The 19127-nt window shown below is 43.3% G+C and overlaps 1 protein-coding gene across 7 annotated transcripts in view; it reads left to right on the forward strand.

Moving 5' to 3' along the window:
* Positions 1-19127, forward strand: part of MYL10 (myosin light chain 10) — a 168636-nt gene that overhangs the window by 87184 nt on the left and 62325 nt on the right. For all 7 annotated transcript variants that reach the window (XM_075517870.1, XM_075517874.1, XM_075517872.1 and 4 more), the window contains one exon: positions 11946-12073. In XM_075517870.1, the coding sequence (XP_075373985.1) occupies positions 11946-12073 (128 nt within the window). The remainder of the gene's footprint in view (positions 1-11945; positions 12074-19127) is intronic.

A 19127-nucleotide genomic window follows, 5' to 3' on the forward strand; every position in this document is an offset into this window, starting at 1 on the left:
GCAAGTTTCGCAGAAATTGTGGCAGAATTTCCATTGAGCTCTGTGGGAGCTGGTCAGCACTGACCCTCTCATTTGAATCGTGCTGTCTGGCAGCGTGCTGCAGGATGCACTGAGGAATCAAGGGTGGGGATGTAGGACACCAGGTGAAGATTAAGAAAGTCAGGGACTGTCACTGGCTTGATGAACTCTTGAACAAGTTGCTTTGCACTTGCACATCTCAATCTCTTTGCATTAGTCCTGGCGCTCTGTTAGGATTCTTGGCACTGCACGGGTGGGTGCTTTGCAGAAGGGGTCTTCAAGACCCACAGGAATTACAAGGTAGGTGATAACTTGCCTATCCATTATTGTTTCTTGGGCTGTGTGGAATCACCTCGTTCAAACCCAATTTGCATGTTAAGTTCACAAGACAAATGTCAAAAATCCAAGCTTTGGGAATGGGTGTAGGAAAGCAGCATCTATGCTGATGCTGTGTCTTTCCTGCTGTTCAAACAGCGTGTACTGCCAGTCTCATTCTCCTGCCTCTGTTTTTAGGAGATCTGTGGTGCTTTGGAAGGGGATCAAAGTAACAGCTGGTTTTCTTCCCTCCTCCAGGTCGCAAGGCCAGACTTCTGGGTGCACCCAGAAGACTTGCACTTTCCCCAATGAAAGAGATGGGTTCCTAGCTGTTGGATAGCCCGAGGGACTCCTGCCACTCGCCTTACTCCTCCCAAGTATTGTTCTTGGGGCACTGCCACTGCTACTGCCAGAACTGGAGGCTGCAGCTCAGCTCCTGCTGATGCTATTGCTGGCTCGAATGCCTCTTCTGCAGCTTTCTGGTTAGACAGTTGTTAGCTGCAAACCTGGGGTGTGGAAGATTGGTCACTACTTGTCTTGATTTCTTTTCTCCTCTTTCTCTTCATTCGCTACTCACTATTTTGGAGATGAGTATAAAGGGAGACACACTGGGTAGAAATAATGTTAACTCTGGGAATGATTCAAAAGGCATTTTTTTTCGATCACAGTCTTTGATTAGATTAGGACTGAGTTGTGTGTCCACATGAGGCCGAACTAATAAATCTGGGTTTGAAGGCACCAACATCCTGTGAAGAGAGCTAGTGAAACTGGAGCTCAGGATAGAAAAATGTCTTTGTCAGGTTGTCAGAGCTATGCAGCTGTTCTAGATTTTCACAATTAGCCTACAAAATAGTCAATACCTTTTCCATCTCCGAGATGCCCCTCAGGTTCTGCCTGCAAGGAATAGCATCAGCCAACATCTTCGACACAGGACCTTCCTCTGTCCTGTGTCATTTGGCAAAACAACACTGTAGAATGTTTAATGAAGAAACGTTAGTTACAGAATACCCATAGTGGGCATTTAAACACATTGAATTTGCTAATATTTTTCTTTATAACTCTTGTGTCTAGAAGCCCCAGCTGCGATCAGGGCCTTGTTGTGCGAGATGTTATGCAAATGTATATTTTGTACAAACAGGATGATGCAATCACTTGGAAAACTTTATAATCAAAGCAGAAAAAGGGCAAGCAGGGAAAGAAAAACACATGAAGTGGAGTGGCTTCTTCAGGGTCATGTGGTAGGTCACTGGCAAAGGCAGGAATAGCCGTAGGTCTCCTGGCTCCCCGGCTGGTCCTTACCCGCCATGGCATCCTGTCTCTTCTAAAACACCCGTGTGCTTTCCCAGTGCTCCCTAGCCTCTCTTAAACTCTGTCGCAGAGCTGGAACGCTAAGTGGGTTCAGCTAATTCAATTTAACCTTCATTTGTCGAGCTGCTTTTGTATCCAGAGCCGTGTGGCTGCTCTGTGGTGCTGGGAACTGAGCTGGATTTGTTAGGTTTCCAGAAAGGAAATGGAGCGCAGCTAGAACTGCCCTTAGAGCAGAGCAGAGCCGGGATACTGTACTGAATGTGGATATGCCATCCCAAGAACAACTTGTGGTCACAAACCAGGCTACCTAGTTTTAAATTGTGTCCAACTTTTTGAGCCAGGCAACTAAATATTTCTGAAGCTTATTAAGTTAACCAGTTAGACCAAGGCAATATACAAGGTATACAGGCCAAAGAAAGCATCGTGGGTGTAACTTTCTGAAGGAGAATTATAGTTGCTGCTGATCATGCTGTTACAGTAAATGTTGTGTCAGTGTTTCCATTATCAGACTTTTTTTTTTTTTTTTCCCCTTCAATGAGTTGTTCTGGGGCTGTGTGAAAAGGTTTGCACCTCATGAAAAGGTTTTCATGTGCTGCGAGATGTAACGTGAAACCACTGAATCTCTGTTACCCAAAGAATCTGCACTGTTTGTACAGGGAAGGAGCAACCTTCAAAACGGGGATCTGAACCTGATGCTGAGCACCCAAAATCTGGGGGGAGTTCAGCTCGCTCTCGATTCTCCCTCTTGTGAAACATATTCACTTTGGTTCTTGTTTAGCACTGAAGAGATGACAAATCTTCAAGTCAGGTACAATTCTGTGGTTCAACTCTGCCAATACAAACAGCTTTGCTGTATTTGTGATTTGTCTTGTTTTACAATTTGCGTTACATTGCCATGTAGGGACGCTGTGATTGAGGGTAAGATGCTATAAAAGATGCCATCCTTACCGCAAAGGCCTTCTGTTACTGAGTAAGCTCTGTCTCAGCCCACACAAACGTGCAAACATGCTGTACTTGATTAATCATGTTCATTATGGTCGTATTTTCAAGCAACCAAGAACAGGGCTCCCTTATGCTGGGCACTGTGCAGCTCCAGAGAACCAGCCTTTCTTTGTTTCCTGTGCAATGTGCCAACCTGTTTCTCCAGGCCAAACCTGCTTTCTAATTCAAGTGACAAAATTAGTGAAAAACTGGTTTGCGTCTTGCACTTCCATCCGCCTGGGCATGTTTGGGAATCCCTTAGAATGACTGAATTCAGTGGTTTAAGCTTTTTTTTTTTTGTTAATTGCACACCTCCCACAATAACTCTGAAGTAGCTTCATAATGGAAATGCTGACATGACACTATTGTCTCAGCCCCAGGAGTGTGTTCCACCTTCTATTGTTTGCTTTGGCCTCTGTATATTGTATACTGCCTCAGTTTAATTGGTTAATTTAATAAACTTCTGAAGTGCTGTATCAGTTGCCTAGCTTAGCTTTTATCCACTAGCCTGATGAAGAAAGTATAAGTTTCAAAAGCTTTCCTGTATGAAGTTAATCAAATAAAAGGTATCTCCTACTGTACTTTGCATGTATGTCTTGGAAAGACTGCTTGAACTAACACATTTTTGCAATTAAAGCATTTAAAAAAGCCCTCTAAAAATCTTTGTGTAGCTAATATTCCAGGCCTGACCTGCCTAACTTCAGTTTCATAAAAAAAGGAAATTTTAAACTTAAGGCTGTGCAATGCTTCAGTAGCCACATCTGAATTCTATGTTAGGCCAAAGTGTACTTTAGATGGACTCTTGGGGTTGGAAAGGGGGGAGAAAAGTGGGGAAAAAAATTAACAAAAATTATTTGAAGGTATTATGGAAGGGAAGTCTTGCAATTCAGCCATGTGTGAGACTGGGGTGATCTGCAGTGAATTTCTGGTTCTCGCTGAAGTCCCACATAACCATGAGCATATCCGTTAATGCCTCTCTGCTCCATTCCCCTTTTGGAGGTCTTTTTCACATTTTGCGTGTCTCATTAATTCCGATTTTGAGATTTGGGGATTGTATGCTACAATGGGGCTTTTTATTGCATGAGCTGTAATAATAATGAGTTGGAAAGATCGGTAGGTCTCGCGGTACGCTTTCACCGCGGGTGCAGCAAAGCCTCTTCCAGGCCAGTGCAGAGAGCACTTGAGAGGCCCTGTGTGCCACACGTGAAGGAGTATTTATCTGCGTTCAGCAGAGCCAAAGAGTGCAATGCATGTGTAACATGAGTCCATCTTTATCTATTTTAATCCGCAGCTTGAGCATCCCAAGATTTAGGGGTATTCATCTATCAAGAGTGATTTAGATATACTTGATCATGCCTCAGGGCAGGGGAACAGCCTAGGTTACTTCTTGATATCCCTTCCAGCCCTGTTTTTTTATGACTCTATTAGATCTGACAACAACAGAATCGTATACTTTGTTCCAAAGGATTCTTCCATTAATTAGTACTTTGTGGTGCATAGCTCCTCTTCCCTTGAGGAGCTCTAAGAGGTTGACAAGTGCTAATTAAGTCCTACAAGAACTGGTGTGTTGAGTAATTATTATTTTACAGGTAGAGAAACTGAGGTGCAAATGTAACCCATAGGAAGTTTTGGGACAGAATCTCACTTCGATGCTTAGCATTTTAGCTACTTAAAATTCTCGCTGAGCTGTGCCTCTGGGCTGTTGTCGCCAATGGAGAATAACGCTGGTGTTTCCCTCCTGCCCACATCTGAGCTAGTCAAGGCTGTAACAGGCTCATCAGCCACATTCGGGCTGCATCAGCATCAGAGGGGGACTGCTAGCAAAATGAATCTGGCCTGTGTGCCAAAAATAAGTTTATTTTTTCTCTATTACCATGCTTCCTGGACTTGCAGAATTACACTGACTTTAAAGGGGAGCTGCCCCAGAGTCCTGAATCAGGCCTTTTGTATTGGGAGGGAGGTAACCTCTTGCAGTCTACGTCATTTGAGTGTAATTTTCAATCAAACATTTGCCGGTGTAATTAGTCTGCTTCAGAGTTCTCTGGTGTGGAGTGACATGGCCAAGTGGCATTTGAGAACACTTTAAAAGGAAATGGGCTAATTAGTTTAGTTCTGGGTCAACAGTGCATCAGGAGCCATTGAGCCAGACTGGCCTGTACCTGGATGGCTGGTGTTTAAACTTCTCTGTTCAGTCAGCAATACCTTGCTAAAGGAGGGTCTCTCTGGTGTGAACCATGAGGTGTGGCTGGAATAGTTTCTTTTGTCCTGTAGTAGGGTTATTATCCACCTGTGTATTCCTGGGTATGGTATTGTATCTGTATGAGAGAGATCACATGCTGCTTTTCCTGTGTCTTCTGTGCCCCACAACACCTGTTTGTAAGGTTAGATTTTATGCAGAATTCCAGGAAAACTTGCTGCTTCCAGAAATAATAATATTTGTCATCCTCAATCAAATTCTGTCCTGAATCTTCAGTGATTCCACTGACTTCCTTGGGTCCATGCGGACTGTGGATAGGGGTCTGAATTTGATGACCTGCAGATTCTGATAAAGCAAATTTCATTCCACCACACCAGTCCTCAAACCTCCCATTTGCAAATTATCCAGGTGAATTACCACTTTAGGTCTATGTGTGCAGGCCAAGATCAGTTTTACAAGAGCTTTTGCTGGCTCCACCTGAGACACGCATTAAATGCTGGCAACCCAGGAAAGCAGACCTGAGAGCACAAATTCCAGGGTGGTGGTAGATTTGTGTCCTTGATGTGATGTAGAGGGGCTGGTTAGACAAGTTAAACTCTGATTTGCAGCTTTTATGTGATAGAAATTATTGTCTTGTTGCTGCTGTCCGGCTCTGTCACGCTGCTGCACATCAATTCCCTTCACTCTTCCAGGGTGTGGTCTCGATTAATGTTTGCACGCTGTAATTTGTGATGTTGCTTGGTTTAACAGGACAAAATTTGCCAGTCCAAACCATGTCTTGGTGAGAGGGTGAGGTGCTTATTAAGATCGGGAGGTTTTTTTCACATTCACACGTGGTATCTGGTAATCCCACAAGCCAGGGTGTAATGCAGCTTTGCATGGCAGCAGTGGCTGTGGGATAATGGGTTGGTTATAAGGAGGACAGGAGGAAATGGTAAGAATGAGCCCCAGAGATATTTCTTGTATAAGAATTTCTCTCTGTCTTGTTGTTTCTCCCTGATAAAGAGACTTTCTTGAAAAGCAACGAGTAAGGCTATGCAGATCAGATTTGCAAATAATCTTGTCTCAAACTGTGCTTGGCATGCAAACATTCCTCTGTGCTCTGTTATGCTCCTGCCAGGGTGATGACACCATGGCTGGTCTGATCACATCTGCCATGCTGCAAAGTCTCTGTAGTAGTCTCTGTTTCTGGGGAATATTCCCATAGGGTTGCAAACCTTAAAGAAACCATTCATGTGGTTCTGAACATACAGTCCCTGTATTTAATGTTTCAGGAATGGGGCTTGTTTTCTTTCAAAGGTGGTGGCTGCAGTATGCAGAAAGGGGACATGCATCTCCCAGCTCTTTCCAAGGAAGCAATCCCAACCTGTTCTGCTGGAGAGGCAGTAGCCAGGTGGAGAGGTACGGAGAAGCATTGGGAGGCAAATAACGCCCTGTGTTTTTCTCATGGGTTACAAGCCGAAAAGGCTTGTGAATGAACATTAGCAGTCTGTCCTCCTCGTCCTTGACTCATTGTGGGCCAGACCTCCTCAGACACATGTCCTGCTCTGTTGTGTATCCAAGTCTGGAGTCTGTGCCAACCAGGAGAGGCTGCATTTTATGGTTGTGCAGGAGAGTGGGCTAGTTAGGGATTATTCAAGGGGTTTTCAATAGGGGCAATCAATAGGGGCTATTCAAGGGCTGCAGTTGTGAGGGGGCCCTGATTAAGCCAGAGAACCCAGCTGAGCAGACTGGCCAGTCCCTTGCTGCTAAGAGAGCAAATGTCCCCGAGCATTGCTGAAATGGCCAATGGATCCATATCACCTCCTAGCTGAGAGCTGGGCATCTTTAGCCTGAGCGTTCATGTGAAATCAAAGGTGAAGCACTGGCAGGGGACAGCAACCGATCAGTCCTGGGTATCTGGGAAGGGTGTGTTAAACACCCCCTCTCAGTGCAACAAGCCCCTCTGAGCATGTTAGCATCCATCTGGTGGGTAATTAGCTGGATCTCTAGTTGAAGAATCGGTGAAGGGATCCCTCTTCCCACATCTCCTTTTAAAGTGCTTACTCTAATTTTTGTGACATCCAGCTGGAGGGTCTCTGTATCTGTCATTACAGACCATTAAACTCCTTCAGATCCATCTATGTATTTGAAGTAGTTTCTGACCCTTGGGTGACAGTGGCCAAGGGGGATCTGACCTTTTTTTAAATTTTTTTTATTTTCTTTTTTTAAATTAAGGAACATTTGCTTGGGTGGAATGAGTCAAAAAGTTCCTGGCTAAGGAGGGTGCATGTTCACAGGCTCCCTGTCCCGGCAGGCTGGGCATGGGCAAAACCCTTCTGCAGCAGCGTTGTATTACCCTGCCTTGTAACCTGTTGGATTGTCCCTGACCTTACCAGCAAATGGGAGAGTTTTCTCTCCAGCAAGAATTCCTCTGGTTTCTGAGTAACAGTAATCTTGATAGTGGGAGGCACAAATTGTCCTGGAAGGGGCAGGAAGGAGTTGAAATCTGCAGGGAGCAAAACAAGCTGAACTGCCTGCTCCAAAAAGCTGAGAGGAAAATGTTTCTTGAAAAACAAAAAAGCGCCCCCAGATTCAGGAGAGGATGATGATACTGGTGAAAGGGCCAAAAAAGGGAATCAGTTCAGGTTGAATAAAATATTTTGTTTGACTCGATATATAATGCTTCCTTTCATTAAAGTGCCTGTAATCTTTTCTTGTTAATTGAAATTAATTTATTAATTTCAGTTTGAAAATGTGTAAGCACTTTCAGGCTGATGACTTTTATTTTTTCAGCTGAAGTGACAAAACCAACATAAATTTGCAATGTTTTTGTTGACCCAAATATGCCTGTTTTCTTTGGGCAGGGATAAAAGTTTCAGCTGAGAAACTCTGCCTGCTTCTAATCTGGACAACACCTTCTGCCTAAGGATACTTTCATTCATAAATAAAAAGACAAATAACTGGATGGAAATGAAACCCAGGAAGCGCGTACGTGCACTGTAAGGGTTGAGGATTTCATACAAACCAGCAAAAAGTGAAATTGAAAGAAACCGAGCAGTATGGTGTTGCTTAAAGCCCTTTGGCCAGCCAAACGCACAGGGTTGTTTTCCTAGAAAGCATTAGTGATAGCATGTGTTGAACAAAGTTAGCTGTTTGCTTAGCCTGTCGCTACGCAAGGTGTTATCGTGACTTCTGTGGTGGTAGTACATCTCGGAAGCGTCCATAAAAGCGGTGAACTCCTATAAGGTTACCCGAGCTAGAGATTTGGGTAAATAAAGTAGTGTGTATTTAGAAATGCATGGGGTAGCAGAGTACACAGGAGACCTGCCATCTCAAAGCCACCGCTCCCAGGCTGTCTTCATCCTTCATCTTCTAAGCAGTGGTGAGAATGGTGTCTCAGCTGCCCAATAACCAGTCTTCAACCTCAAAACAGGAGAGTTTTGAGCCCCCTTTTTTTTTTTTTCTAAAATAAAGGGTCCTTTATTGCCTGTGTATAACCAGGGATGAAAAAGTGAAGTTTTCTTTAGTTGTTGTCAATAACAACAATATTTCCTTCTTGCAAAAGGACAATAGGAAAAGTTTACAACACTAATTGTCAGTGGAAGCAATTTTCTAAAAGGGGGATCTGGTCTCGGGTGTTTAAACGTTTACTCACTGGTGCTGGATTAATAGCTAATTAGAGAAATAGGATTTTATATAGTTTCTAAATCAGTGAAATCTGGTGTCACTCAAGGATTGAGCCTGTAATTATTTACAATGTTAGGAAAAGTCCTATTGACAGTCCGCACTGATGTCCAAAGAAATAGCTGGCATGAGTGTAACCATTGGACTCATTGGAAAGGATGACTTACTGGGGGACTGTAGAATTTTTCTCTAATATATATTAAAAATGTATATAATGCGTATAGTCTATTAATATATAATATTTTAATGTAACTATAAATATGTATATAAATATATTACATATAATAGTATATATTAATTTAATTTGATAAAGGAAAATAATGAACTGAAACTTGCATTTCTGTTTCCGGAACTGGTACTATTTTGTTAGAAAGCTGGAGGGTTGGGGTCTCTTCTGAGAGAGGTAGAACTTTTTTTTTTGGAAGGAGTTCAGAACTCAATTTAGATAGCTAAATAAAAGTTGGATTATCGAAAGTGTGCATCATGCTAAGTAGCATTTAATAATGTTGAGACTTTTCTGAAAGCTGCAGTTGTGAGGTGTCCAACTGCAAACCAAACTTCTGAGCAATCGGCTCTGGTGCCATCATGAGTACGTGAAGGGAAGCGCCTTTCCCAAGGGCTCTCACTGGAAGCCATATTTTTGAGCTTCTCTCCACCGAAATAAATTGTGTTATAAAGCTTCAGTAATGAGTAAATGTGCGTTTCTGTTACCCTTTAAGACACTTCCTTGTGTTTGGAAATCTTCAATTAAGCCCCTAAAGGCACAGAATTAAAAAAAAGGTAAAAATCAGTTCACACGGAAGGGAAAGGGAAGGGCAGAGGAAATATTATTCTGTAGGAAATCAAAATACACCAACCTTCTACAAATTCAGAGTAGATAAACTGTTTACCAGTGACTACTGAGTTTGGGAGAGTGATGGTATAATCACCAAAAACATCTTGAAATACATTTCTAAATAAAAAGGCATTTTGTGCAGTTGCAGTAATTAATGGTTGCTCTCTTGCAATAGCCTGCAGAAAACTAACTCATGCGTTTGACAGCAAACATGAATATGCTTGTAAAACTGAAGGGAATCGTTAGGCTTGTGTGAGCTTGATCACTTAAAAACAAACCAAGAAGCTGAACGTGGAAGCATGTTACGACTTAGGGGCTTGGTTGAAGTCAAGGGGAACATGTCAGTATTAGGTGCTAGGGAAGGGAGGAAGGCCCAGCTCATTTGCAGCCTCGCCAGCTGTGGCACGTGGGTTAATGTACACGTTAAAGTGGCACACTTGAGGCCCTGAACTGCCCAAGCAACATGGACATTTTGAAAGAGAAGGGCAATTGTAACACCATTATATATGTGGTTGCTTTGGAAAACTGGACCTCGCTGTAGGCAGATCTGAGAAGATGGTGATGTTTTGAGATTGTTGTGCATACTTCTAACCGTTTCCTTTTTGGCTCTGACTTGCATGAGGGCAACTTCTGTCACATCCATGGAGGTCCTGTAGGAGGAAACGTGATTTATTTATGAGGGTAAAGAAGGGGAGGATTATGACAAATTGTGCAAATACTAAAAATTTCAAAAAAGCAAACAAAAGGTGATTCAGTTTGCCTCTCAGTTTGCATGTGCTTACCCTGATTATTCCATCCAGTGAATTTGCAGGCATGAATTTTCAGTAGCATTCACTGGAAAAACTTACAAGGAAATATAGCAAAACTTGCATAGAGAGTGAATTTCAAAAATCTGTGCTGTGGAGCTGCAGCTGATTCTCTTTTATATGTCTGAGCAAGGGACAGAGGTACCTTATGTGACCACTCAAAGTTTCTTCTTAGGCACTTTGAATATTTTAGATTTGGTGTGTATGTTAGGAAGTTGCAAATGGCAAGCATGAGTTTATAAATTATTCTCAACTGTGGAAAAATTAATAAAATGAAAAATGGGGAAAAAAAGCCCTACTTATTTGCTGTAAGTCCATTCACCCAAGTGTAAGATGACATAGTGACTTGTTGACGATGAGGTGCATATAGTCTGCTGAGAACTATAATTCATGCTATAGAAATTAAATATCTAATCTCTACCCATTCCTCATTTGCATTGTGGAGTGCAAAATGCAGAGTTCTTACAGCTCAAATACATCAAAGTATCCAAAAATTTCAAGTTTTCTATTTAAAGGGATGAGAGTTTCACTCCAGTTCTGGAGGAGCAAGCAAGTTTTGCTCTTGCTTATGGAGAGGTTAATCAGGAAGACCTCCGCTGTCTGTCCGACCTACCCGTTCGGATGGAGGAGAGACCGCGTGAGCTGTAAATTAATGCTGTTCTCCATAGCAGGGCTTAACAAAAGCTGTTTGGAACAGGAGTCATCTTCATTGTGTTTATGCTCTCTAATGTTATTTCTAGTTGCCTGTTGGACTGTGTAGGATTGCTTAGTCCCTGGCATTACCTCAGTTATGACTTTGACAATTTCCTGATAGATTGTTTATCAAAGAAAATATTATGTCAATAATGTCTAAAAGCTGTAGCAATATTGCTCCCGGCCCAGAGATGTAAATACTGTGTTATCTCATGGCACAGCCTTAAATGACGCCACACATCTTGAAATAACATGTCCAAATGTGTCAGAGGAAGAGATTGTTAAAGTGTTTGCCTTATATTACCTGCCTGCTAGCAAATGGGTGGTGAGAGACCTAGAGTTTAATTTTTTTCTTTTTCTTTTTTTTTTCTTGCTTTTTCTTTTTTTTTTTTTTTATGTCTATTAGGCGGATCATGCAACTATCTAAACACAGTTCTGGAAAACCTGTTTGCTAGCTTACTCACAGCCCCAAATGGCTTTGAGTTGCAATAGTGTGGTGCCTAACCCTTCGGGGGAAAAGAAAAACATAGCAAACCCAACCCACTGCACCTTCTAGAACAACATCTTCCGAATTTGTGAAGATTGGGGGGGGGGGAGGAGGGGAAAAATGGCCTCTGTGTGAAACCACGAATTATATTATGTCTGCCAAACCCCTTTGAGAATTGGACCAACTGTTGGTTCAAATGATTTGTGCTTATCCAAACTTTACTCATCAAAGGTTTTTATGAGTTCACTTTGGCAATGGCTGTGTTTTTCCATGTGGTGAAATCATACACCTGGAAAACATGCAGCCAAAATGGTGTGGAGCTTGAATAACTCTCCTTGTTCTCCAAATGCTCTTGAGTTTTAAGCATCATGGTAGTTAAAGTGTTTGTGGTGCTATAAAATTTGTACAACTTTACAGTAAACCTGACTCTTGCATAACCCTCTTGGCCAGATGATTGGCAGCTTGGTTGTGATCTTCTAACACAAAAAGGAACAAATATTGGCCTTAAGTTTTTACTGTACAGAAGGAAGAAAGCTAAAAATCTTTACCTTTGTACAAGCTGTGCATGGTGGCATGGAAAACATCCTGTGAAGCAGCAGCCTGTGAATAATCCTGTTTTATGGTTTGCTTCACAAACAGTGTACAGAGCCCCATCCAAAACGAGCCAGTTCTGGGATGGACAACAGCAATCAAGAAGATGACTGTACTTCACAGAAGTGATGGGGAGAGGCTGACAGAAGATACTGGCGGAAAATTCAAAAGAAAGGGTATGTCTACAGCAGTACTTGATGTTGACCTTGAAGTTACCTTAACCAGTCTGTGTTGTTTCTGGCAGCCTGCAGCAAAGCCAGTTATATTGCCCTCCTAATTTGCAAGTTGGGCCCTCCTAGGACTTGTTTTGAGGCGAGCTTGCCTTTCCCCGTGGGCAGTAGAGAGAAGCAGAGCTGGGGAGGAGTGGTGAGAAGTGGGAATGGTGGGATTGTTGTGGGTTGGCTTCTGTGCCCTGAGCCTGTGCTAGCTCCAGACATGGTTCAGGAGAGCACAGGGTTGGAAGACCGGAAGAGGTGGGAAGATCTCTGACCTGTAATTGAGTAAAGGTCCTAGGATCATGGTGGGACCGCTGGTAAATTGTGGCTTTGGCAACCTCATGGTTAATCCCATTGGCATTCTGGGCATTGGGTGGGTCTTTGAGCATGGCTGAAAAAGGTGCAACTTTTTCTATTTAACTGAAGAGTGTCCATCCCCTGCATACTGTATTGTTTTATTTTCTAACTGCAATTAAGCTAGAGTTGTCTAGGAAAAAGGGCACAGCATAGTTCTCAAACTGGTATCATGAAAAGAAAGATACATAAAACTAGTGTAAAAAAACTGGTGAAGTTGTAAAGAATGTAGGCCATGGTGAACATCAGTTTCTTGACTGCAATGCCTATTCACTTGTCTTTCTGTTTACACAACAAAATAGCCTGAAGAGAGTTAATATGTTTAGAAAATGGCACTTGCATGTATTTCTAATGGGAGAGGAAACTCAACAAATTGATGTGACTCAACAAATTGAGTATACAGAACAGATCACAGCTCTGATTAGGCCATTTGCAGATTGGTTTGAAGAGCACTGGCCTCTGGCCAGTGAGCTACTTCTTACTTGCAAGGAACATAGACAAACAATGAGGACACTGAGCTAACGCTCCACTATGCTTTGTCTGAAGCAATGATGATCTCGTACTTCGAGCATACGCTCACGGCTGGCTGCTTAGCATAATGGCGCAGTCCTGCACCACACATGTCTGTGGCCACGCTACAGAGGCTTCACCACAACATAACTGCAGACCTCTTCCACTAAGGCCTCATAAATGGCACAGATTAAAAATAATATGGGTAACATAAAATGGAATTTAAAAGAATATGGATGGCTTAATATGAAAGTCATGAATAATGTTGCATAAAATGCCTGAGCTATTAGTTCACTTATAACCAGTGTACCTGTGCACAAATCTCTATACTGGTTTTGCGTACTGTAATATAAATGGTCTTTGTTCTTGCCTTTATATAATAACACCCCACCTAATATCTAGACACCCTTGTGTATATTTTACGCATACATCTAATTTAGTTGTTAAATATTGCTCCAAAACCCACAGGTACACCAAAAGAGCTGTATATTGTCGAACTGGTTTGAAATCTATAAAGAAGCAGTGCTTGGGAAGGGAAGGGAAGGGTTGAAAGCTGAAGAATTAAAGAGCATTCCTTTTAATTTAGTGGCCTTGTAATATGCTACTGAGTAGGAGGAGAAAAAGAATGAGTGGTGGCTGGATTGGGTCTGCGTTTCCTGTGTTGACATGGGATGGGTGGAGCAGGATGGTAATGGTGTCCCCAGCCCTGGAAGGAAGAAACAACCATTTGGTTTTGCTGTGGAGCAACTCGTGGGGTTTAAGTCTGGGACAAAGATGTTAGATTCGCTACCCAGGCTGCTTTTCTCCCTCTCAAATAAATGTTAGTGCTCCTTCCCCTTAAGTTTTAATCTTGTACTTCTGAGGAAGCCACTTCTTGGAGGGTCTCACTGCTGTGAGGCATGGGACCCCTCCTGGGTCTGTTATGTCCTGAAGCTGTGGTGAGGCTGTGGGTGCCTGGGATCCCGGGGGCAAGCCAGGGAGAGGGAAGAAGCAGATGTGAATTACTGAGGAATCTCAGCAAAGCCAAAACACTTGGGTTGTCAGAAACCCGAGCAATGTTCATGAATTTCAGTGTTGGACTGATTTTTTTTTAATCATTATTATTCTTTTTTCTTGGTTGTCTGCTATTGTACGAGGGCAAGAATCTGCAAAAAAACAAAAGCCCAACCCCAAGGAGCCTGTAAACAAAGCTAAACAGTTAACACATGAGCCTGCCCCGAAAGAGACGGGAAGAGGAAGATGTTTTTCATTTTGTGATGAGTTGCTAACTGGGAGTCAGTTTGCCATCTGCTTGTGGGAAAGCCCTAGGAGGAGGCTTTGACGTACAGCCCGTGGAGTTCCCCACTGCTCCCCCTCCAAACCATTCTTCGGCATGGAAAGCTGATCCTGCTGTGAAAGCACGACATGCTGGAAGTCTGCCGCACTCGTACTGGGGAAGTCTGAGGCGAGATGCTTAGTCTGTGCACCCTATGTCCCTTTCTGCACAGCAGGGACAGCCAGTGCTTCCCTCCCACCCAGGTGTTTTGCAGGGGCAATACTCTATTATTTCCTAGGTGTTTGGGATGCTGGACTGGTGGAGAACATGACCAAATCTCAAGTGATGGGTAAAGTGGGTATGGGGGAGTTCTTCCCCAGCGAGAAGAGGTTTTTCTGCATGCTGTGGGGATGTCTAACATTGTAACTGTCTCAGCAGTTGGGTGTAGTTGCGACCACCTGTAGGTAGGTTTATCTACTGGCTGCAGTTGTGCCCTCTTCCTCTCCTCTGCATCCCCTTTCCATCCAGCCCAAAGAGGTTTTCCCAGAGGCTGCAGAAAAGTTACTCTGCGGCTTCAGTTCTCAGTTGCCCATTACAGATATGTTAAATACATAAATTAAAAACATCCTCCCTACTTCTGTTCTGCCCCACATTGTCAGGAGCACCCATCACATGACCTCCTGCTTGGTAGAGCTGATGATGCAAGGACAGAGATTACTTCTGCCTGCAAGAATTGCATGGCAGTTCCAGCCATGTATTATAATTTTGTGCCGGTTGGCGCCAACTAAGTAATCTCTGTGATAGCCTTAGGAGCAGCTTTGCCATGAGATCTTAGAAATGATATGTTGCCTCCCTGTGAAAGTGCTGAATTAAACAAGTATTTGCAAATTTTCGTGACAGTGAAATTCCATTCCCTGAACAAAACCAGGGAATTTTCTTGAATCTGGGGAAATCAGAGATATAGAGGGATTCTGTGGTTAAACAGTGACTGCCCTTTTAGAATACCCTGCCCTTTGTTATTCTTGTTCCTTTGGGAGTGAGAATTGTTCTAAAAATTCTGGCATTATGGTTCTGCATCACAGAGGGGAAAGAATCTGTAAATCTTCTATTATCAACCCAGGAATTTTTCTCTGTAGCTTTCCAAAGGTGAGCCCCTTGTTTTATTGAGTGAAGGAGGTGAAGTTTATTATGCCTGGCTTGTTGTTGACTTCATCACTTTGATGTCCTCCAGATGATCAAATTCTCTTGTATTAACATATGATAATTTCTACCTGTATTGATAGACAATTATATATGCAACTGCACTATATCACATGATACTGAGTGATTCATCCTTTGTTCCTTGTGAATCTAAAAACTGGGTCTCCTGCCTTCCCAGGCTGTCTCTAATTTAGAGACTGCAAGCTTAAGGCATCAAAATCTTCTTGCTACATCTATGGTTTGTTACAAGGAAATGGATTCTTCACCCAGTTACGCCAGTGAGGGGAAGAGAGCCTCTCTCAAACCCGTAGCTACATGGGGGAGGTGGAAAGGCTGAGTCCTCCTGTACCTTTGGCTCTCCTGAGGATAGTGGGTATGTTCTTCCATTTAATGTATATTTAGAGCAGTGCTGCTTTAAGATCAAAATAATTGCTCTGGATTTATACCAGGGTAGCTAAACATGGAATCATGCATAATTCCCAAGCACGTTTGTCTTGCAAGAACCACACCTGATCTGCCTCCCAGCTCTTATTTACATATGACATCCTCATTGTGTTGAGAACATCTGGGGTGGGGTTGCTTGCTGCCAGGGTGGGCAGCCGTCATTGCCGTGCGAGCCTGAATCCTACCTCCTCTGTAACCGTAGATCCTGACCGCTTGCAACCCTTCCTCAGACAGCAGGAACATCTCTCTCTGCTGCGTTTGTGCATTTCTGTGGTCTTAACAGTAACCTATTTTATCCCTGAACACAATAGGATGAAATCCTACAGAAGAAAGACATATCTCAAATGTTTCCAGGATGCGTACATCAGTGATGCATGTGTAGTTTCTAGCACAGAGAGGATTAGAATAAATGCATTCTTTGTAGAGGCTGTTTTAATCTTTCAAGCTAAACTTAGATCTCGGACACCTGTCTCTGCAGCAGTCTGTCTCTTGAGCTCATGAATTTTGTGCACAGCTGTCAGTGCTGTATGTGGGGTTCTCTCTTTTCAGCTGGCTCTATTCCCAGTTGGCTGAAAAGTAGGAGCCTGTCTTAGAAAGAGAATTTCCACTCCTGCATACCTTGATGGAAACAAGAAGATATAAAACAAGATTTAATGACCCAGGTTTTTTTTGAACCATTTATTAGCTGTTCTGTACATACTCAGTCTCTGGGGAACTAAGTTACATATTATGATAAGTATAGAGTGCCTGTTCCCTATGGACTTTGTTTCATGATTTATGTGGATAAAATAAAGCATATAAACCAAATAAATTACCTTGGATAGCTTACTTTGAAATAGGACTCCAGGAAGTGCCACGAGGTGGCCAGATGAAATGCTGACCTGAATTGGTGGTGCTAAAATGAGGATACCATCTCCTGCCCCTGCCAAGCCCTTTCTGTTACTCTGAGATTGAAGATTACAAAAGGAGGAAAAGGGTTGTTAGGAAAAACATCCACCTATGTCGTCTTCGTTCCTTTGGGACTGATTAGATGGGAGGGATATGTCACAAACTGAATGGCTTCGCCATGAGCTTAATGGTGAGTGGTATCTGCAGAGTTTTGCAGTGTGCTCAACTGCCACCCTTTTTTCTCCGAGAAATGGCTATCTGAGATTTTGGACCCCACCATGCGCTACTCACCCTCTTGGCATGGGAACAAAAGCAAAACTGCTCAAAATGAAGGGTTGCCTGTTAGGATCTGCAGTCTGTGTGGGCCGTGCTCTTGTCTAACTTGGGTATCTTCAGTCTTCTCGTCTTGGTCAGTTTAGGTGTAGTTGTTCAGCTCCAGACAAACAGCCCATTCAGCCTTCTCAAAAACGGTAGCGATTGGGTGTTCCTGCTCAGAGGGAGATCTTGTCCCCAAGTTGTCTGCAAAGAGTTTAAGAAGCCTGGTGCTATATGAGGGAAGTGTAAAAGTGAGGTCTTGTCCTTTGTGAGCAGTAACAGGGCTATATTTCCAGGGGAAAGCATGTCCTTTTGCCTAGGTCAGGGGAGAGGGTGCATGTGGAGATCAGGATTGCAGAGGTGCAATAATTGTGATTTTTACCAGCAAGTCATCCCACGAGTAGTAACAAGGAGGTGGAAAGGGAGCCCAAAAGTTTCAGTGCCACTTTCTGCACAACATGAGTTCAGCTTAGAGGATGTGGCAAAACTGGAAGGGTCAGCAGTTTTAGCTGTGCCTGGCTGTCTCTGGAAATATAGATTGCTGTGCTGCGCCACTGAGAAGAGCTAACTGTTTTTCTATCTTGGTTTTGCAAGTTTTCTATGATAAACACTATGGGCAAAGTAACTCTTCTGTATTCGGGAAGCTAAAAGCATAGCCTCCCTTGGGTGAACGTGAGCCACTCTCTGCATTTGGTAAAAGATGCTGCTGAAGCCATCAGTCGTGTACTGCGGGGGGAAGGAGCCTGCTGGAGCCTTGTATCCTCTCTAGAAAAGAGAAGAAGCAGCTGAAGGAATTTGGCTCGTGTTAGACCATACACCTACACTACCAGATAATGATTTGATCAATCGGCAAGCTTGTCAGATCGGACCCCAGATAGGATGGCGGCTTGCCAAGTGCTGGATCAGAGAGACTTTGTTTGATGTTATCAGAGTACAATTAGGTTACATGCATTGCTTCATGGCACAGGCCAAGTGCGGGCGACTGGGAGGTGCGTTCGCCTGCCATCGGCGGCCCTGGGCACGCCGGGCACCTCTGGTCACCCACTGCAGCGGCTGGGGGGGGTCTGGCAGGTGGCAGGAGGGCACCCCACAGTCCCTGCCCAGGTTTTGGTTCCCCTCAACCTCCTGTCAGCCAGCAGATGAGAGAACAAGTAGATTCAGTTTCGGGAGACCTCGGGGCTTAGTAAAAAAGAAAGCTCAAAGGAATGACTCTGTAGAAGAGTAAAATACCAGGTGTAACATGCAGCTAATTATGCCACTGGTTTACAGGAGGGATTTTAAATGTTTCTTTCTGAAAAGCCTGAAAGGAAAAAAAAAAAAATCAAAGGGGAAAGATTGAAAAACAAGTATGAGAAGATATAAAACAAGATTTATATCTAAATAATTTCCTCTAATTGCTGTTAGAAGACATTAATTTTCCTTTTGATGCTCCACTTTACCTTAGGCTTTGCTGTACCTGCCAGGATGGCAGGGAGTCAAAGAGGATTAGCTCAGCAGCTCTCTGCCTTAGTAGCCTCTGTAAAAGATTTAGCAATGGGAAGAATATACAGGTTTAAAAAAAAAAATCCTAATTTAAACAGGCCAACTTCAACCTTCGTTTATCCTGTGCAATCATGATGACATCACCAGCATCCCATGGGTACAAATGAGGTAGAATCTGGGTTCAGAGTGCCAGGCGTGTGTGTGTTGCTTTTTAAAGATACAGAAGTACCTGATGTGTCTGTGGCTGCATAGGTGTCGGCCGTGGTTTCAAAACCATTTCAAGTGGAAAACCTTTTGTCCATACAGCCAGCCAGCCTAAAGCCCATGCGCCAATTAAGGTTTGCCTAAATCTTGGTCTGGAAAGGACTTAAATAATGCTCAGGGGTGAGCTATCCCTTTGCCAAGGGAGGACTTTGCCTGGGGAGAATCTAGACAGAAGCAATACGATAATATGTAATTTGCCCGGATTTTTATAAGCTTCCATTCTGGCTTGCACGTGTGTGGGACATCTCTCTGTTTCTGTGGTGGCATCTGGGCTGTGATTCCACACTGGTCCATTTTTTGTCT

This window comes from Mycteria americana, chromosome 15 (assembly GCF_035582795.1).
Source record: "Mycteria americana isolate JAX WOST 10 ecotype Jacksonville Zoo and Gardens chromosome 15, USCA_MyAme_1.0, whole genome shotgun sequence".
Classification (NCBI taxonomy): Eukaryota; Metazoa; Chordata; class Aves; order Ciconiiformes; family Ciconiidae; genus Mycteria; species Mycteria americana.